The sequence below is a fragment of the Oncorhynchus clarkii genome, chromosome 9 (assembly GCF_045791955.1).
Source record: "Oncorhynchus clarkii lewisi isolate Uvic-CL-2024 chromosome 9, UVic_Ocla_1.0, whole genome shotgun sequence".
Taxonomy (NCBI): domain Eukaryota; kingdom Metazoa; phylum Chordata; class Actinopteri; order Salmoniformes; family Salmonidae; genus Oncorhynchus; species Oncorhynchus clarkii.
This window is the reverse complement of record NC_092155.1, coordinates 74,148,404-74,153,323: the sequence shown is the minus strand read 5'-3', so window position 1 is coordinate 74,153,323 and position 4,920 is coordinate 74,148,404. Positions and strand designations below refer to the sequence as shown.

The 4,920-nt window shown below is 48.0% G+C and overlaps 1 protein-coding gene across 1 annotated transcript; it reads right to left on the bottom strand.

Moving 5' to 3' along the window:
- Positions 1-1,506: 1,506 nt before the first annotated feature.
- Positions 1,507-3,528, bottom strand: LOC139417408 (G-protein coupled receptor 61-like). Its single transcript, XM_071166682.1, has 2 exons — positions 3,354-3,528; positions 1,507-3,063 (listed from the first exon to the last, which is right to left on the bottom strand). The coding sequence occupies exons 1-2, from the start codon at positions 3,421-3,423 to the stop codon at positions 1,556-1,558; spliced, it is 1,578 nt and encodes a 525-aa protein (XP_071022783.1). The 5' UTR covers positions 3,424-3,528; the 3' UTR covers positions 1,507-1,555.
- Between the last annotated feature and the right edge of the window lie 1,392 nt (positions 3,529-4,920).

Genomic DNA, 4,920 nt, shown 5'->3' with positions numbered 1-4,920 from the left:
ATAACCCCATTCAGGGTGGGTCAAATAATAACCTCATTCAGTGTGTAGTCAAATAATAACCTCATTCAGTGTGGAGTCAAATAATAACCTCATTCGGGGTGGCGTCAAATAAATAACCTCATTCAGTGTGGAGTCAAATAATAACCTCATTCAGTGTGGAGTCAAATAATAACCTCATTCAGTGTGGAGTCAAATAATAACCTCATGTATTCAGTGTGGAGTCAAATAATAACATCATGTATTCAGTGTGGAGTCAAATAATAACCTCATTCAGTGTGGAGTCAAATAATAACATCATGTATTCAGTGTGGAGTCAAATAATAACCTCATTCAGTGTGGAGTCAAATAATAACATCATGTATTCAGTGTGGAGTCAAATAAATAACCTAGTGGATATGCTCATGTATATGTATATGCTAGCTATAAATACCATTGGCAAGGATCAGTTGTGAAATGATCCTGTTAACACGTTGGCTACATCCCAAATTGCTCCCTATTCCCTACATAATGCACTACTTTTGACCAGGGCACATAGTGTTTCAGACTGAGTGCAATCAGAAATGGCTCTGAAATTGTTTATTTTTTTAATGTCCTACCCGAGAAAAACATCTAAATCTGCATTCATTTCTTGGTTGAATTATGGGACTGGAATGGGGGATCAGCACTATCCTGTTCTCTGCTGTGATCAGTGTGTTGATCTGGTTATTAACCTTTCGCCTGCTACTGTGTGTACTGTATATGTCTATAGGATTGTCATTTTACATTTGTCTAACTGGTTGTCTTAGGGTATTCTTTCAGACTTTGACAAAAATGATTTGTGCGATTCACACCAAAACAAAGATTGCTAATATGTGAGATGTTCTCCCACTCTTTCCCAGACCAAAATAATAATTCAGTACCAAAAAAGACATTGATTGACTGAAGGACACATGGGAGGTAGACTGGCAGTAAATATATTTAATGTAAGGAGTTTTGGTCTTAATAGAAAATGGGTAGCAATGTCATCATACCAGGGTTAGGGTAAATTACAATTCCATTCAGTCAATTCAGGAACTAAACCTCATAGAAAAGCATGGAGGATTGATTGGAATTAAAATGTCTGTTTATTCCTGGAGTTTACTGAATTTAAATGGAATTTCCTCCCACCCTGTATCATACCTCCTAACCTTCCCGTAAAGGAACCCTGATTCTAGTGACAGAAGAATGAACATAGAGATTTAGACTGATAATAACAACATGATATCTTCAAAAGAAGATAGCAACTCTGTACATTAGAGTTGTAGTAGTAACTACTTGCTATGTACACGTCATGTTCCATAATCACACTGTAGCAAATGTGGACACAACACCAACAAGTCCAGCATCAGATGGAATCCTCAGACATACTAAAGAACATGGCATCTATCTGCCGTTTCCACCATAGGACTCTACACCGGTGTTTGTTCTACAGACTAAGACTTTAGTGTTTCCACCTCTGAGGCCTGCCCCCCCCCCCCCCCCCCCCCCCCCAAAAAAAGGCCTACTGTACACATGAGTGGCCGGTGTCAGCTACAGCTCAGGCGCTGTCCAGCAATGTTCTGTGTACCCTGCAGCAGTTGTCTGCTAGGTTGATGTCATTGTTCAGATTCAGATGCTGCTGCTCCAAGAACTCAGAGGTCTCCTCGATAATCTGTCCAGGGATGTGGAAGTCAACAGGCGTGTGTTCCTGGACCAGCGTGTTCTCCTGACAAGGTCCATCTTGAAGAGGGCCCCTCTCCCCCGCCTCCTCCAGCTCCTCTGGCCTGCTAGCCCTGCTGTGTGCCTGAGATTCGCAGGGCTCCAGATTGCACCCTGTCCCCTGGAGGAACTGGAGGAAGTTCTCCTCGATGGAGGCCTCTCGGCTGGCCAGCTGATCCCCGTTGCCCGGCCCCGCCCGCTTAAAGATACAGGCCAGGCTTCGGCCCAGCTCCGTGCGGATCTGCCGGTTCAGACAGCCGTAGAATAAGGGGTTAGAGGTGAAGCAGAAGTAACCGATCCAGGTCACGACTTCCTCCATCTGGTCCGAAGCCAGGGAGGCCGGGGGGGTGGAGACCAGGGCGGCATACAGGTGAAAGGAGAAGTAAGGCAGCCAGCAGCATAGGAACTGGCCTCCAACCGCCACCAGGACTGCCGCAGCTTTACCCCCGTTGAAGGTCCTCTGACTGGGGGTGCGGAGTGGAGGACATGGGCCCCCAGGGCCACCTCCGGGGCCTCCCAGGCTGGCAGCCATGGTGGATTGGCTGCTGAGGGACTCAGAGCGGTGAGGGCGGGGCCCAGGTGTGTCCATCCCGGTAGGTAAGGGGCCATGCTGCATGGCTGCCACCCTGGCTACTTTAAACATGTTACAGTACACAACAAGGATGATCAGCACTGGACACAGGAAGTAGACAAAGGTGAAGAAGAGCATGAATATTAACCGTGTGGTCCCTCCTCCTCCGGTCCAGTGTAGGGAGCAACGTCTCTGGCTTGGATGACTCGGGATCATGGGATCCTCTAGTCCCCCTCCGAGTTCGACCCCTACCCCCTGGCTCCCCTGGAAGACCCAGCCCAGGAGTGGCATTGCTGACGTTACAATAGCTTTGATCCAGATCCCGACCAACACCGTCACAACCACCCCCACGGTCATCTTGACCTCATGGCGCATGGGGTGGACAATATAATAGTACCTCTCCACGTTGATGGCAGAGATAGATAAGATGGCGGCACTGACCAGACCCACGCTAAGACAGAGGTAGCTCCGGCACAGTGCCTCGTCGTGCGCCAAAACCCGGTCCGGCAGCATGCCCAGAGGCATCAGGACCAGAGCCGCCAGCAGGTCAACCAGACACAGGTGGAACACGAAGGCGAACTTCCTCAGCTGCGGCGTCTTGGTGATGACAGCCATGACGGCTAGGTTGCCTACGACCGCTAAGAGGTCCATGAGAAGCATCACACACAGGGCCAGGGACTGGGCCAGGGGGGCTCTGCTGGCGCCGGTGTCCACGGGAAGACTCACTTTAGAGGCATTGGGGTGCAGCGAGGCTGGGAAGGCTGGGAGCCAGGGACCTAAATGAAATAATGAATGCATTGTATTACACACATTTAAAATACATATAGAGTTGCCTATAAATACATACAAAATTATCAAAGCTCATGAACACATTAAAGTCCAAAGTATTGTCTTTAACCAAGTTAAGTTAAGTTAAAGTCAGTACTCAGGCAGCAAAATTAGGGTAACTGTCCCAAAACTCACGGGTTTTCCAGAAATCCTGGTTTGAGGATTCCAGTTTTCCTGATTATTAATCTTCTAAAAGATAGAAAGTTACCAGAATTTTACAACCTTAGTTGGTACCGACCTGGAAGTCCGGAGAGAGAGGACTGGGAAGAGTTCCAGGGGGAAGTGGAGCTGTCAACAGGAGGCTCCATGAGAGGATGAGAGAGAAGGAAGGAGTGAGACCAAGGAGACTCACAGGCCCATCACCCATCCTCCCCTGCTTCGGGCTGGTTGCTGAGGAACAGGGGGAATGGAGGGGTTTGGGGGGTGGGTTGGGGCTGAGGAACCGGGGGACCGGGGGGATTTGGGGGGTGGGTTGGGATGAGGAACCAGGGGACTGGGAGTGTTTGGGGGGTGGGTTGGGGCTAAGGAACCCGGGGACTGGTGGGTTTGGGGGGTGGGCTAGGGATGAGGAACAGAGGCTCAGGTGGCGGGGGTACTGTCTATCAGGGCAGGTAGAGCTGGACAGGTCATGGACAGGTCACCCTGGACAGGTGGAGGTCTGGCAAAATCCCACTATCATTCTAGAGATGAAGTCTGGTCGTGCACCTGGTAACCAGACTAGATGGTGGAAGTCTGGACTGTGGATGAGATAGGCCTCTGGAGTGGTAGGAGAAGGGATGGAATGGGTCTCTGGAGTGGTAGGAGAAGGGATGGAATGGACCTCTGGAGTGGTAGGAGAAGGGATGGAATGGGTCTCTGGAGTGGTAGGAGAAGGGATGGGATGGACCTCTGGAGTGGTAGGAGACGGGATGGGATGGACCTCTGTAGTGGTAGGAGAAGGGATGGAATGGACCTCTGGAGTGGTAGGAGAAGGGATGGAATGGGTCTCTGGAGTGGTAGGAGAAGGGATGGGATGGACCTCTGGAGTGGTAGGAGAAGGGATGGAATGGGTCTCTGGAGTGGTAAGAGAAGGCCTCACTCGATGACGATCCAGGTGAAGGTACAACACTTTATCTTTCTCCTCCCACAGAATGATGCATTCTTAATGATGTTGAGAGGTTTCTGGTTGGAGGGGTTGGACTCTGAAACGAAGGAGAAGAAACATTACTGGTAAAAATAAATAAATAGGCGTTTTAAATGCAGGCATTAAAAAACACAGCTGTTATGAACTGCGAGGTTAAGCCTTTGTTGAAATCCACTATGTCTGCATCTGCACGAAGAAAGAGCTTCACTACAATAAAGTTTTGAATGTGATTCACTTCACTGTTCTGACCTACTTCAAATAATGTAATTTAAACATTACAAAGCTACAAATCAACATCAACAGCCTTCTAAGAAATCAAAGAGAAGGATTCTCCTACGAAGCAGGGGCAAAATACAACTTCCTCCTTTTCTGTTTGTAATTATAAAATGTAGAACAACACTCAAATTCAAACACTTGAATTTAAAAACTTAAAAACTCACATTTTAACACTCGTTGTGTTATTGTAGATCATGTATAACATATACACATACGCATGTTATTATGGCTGTCATAGTAGTAATCCTCATCTGGGGCAGCGGTTCATTTCACCCCTGTGTTTATAATTAGGCCACAGTCCTCATGTACAGTCACATATATACAGCCATTTCTTAATTTGTCCCATAATGTGACATCTGCGTTTTCCACAGCTTGTTTTTCCAGAACAGCCAGCCCTGCCGGGGAG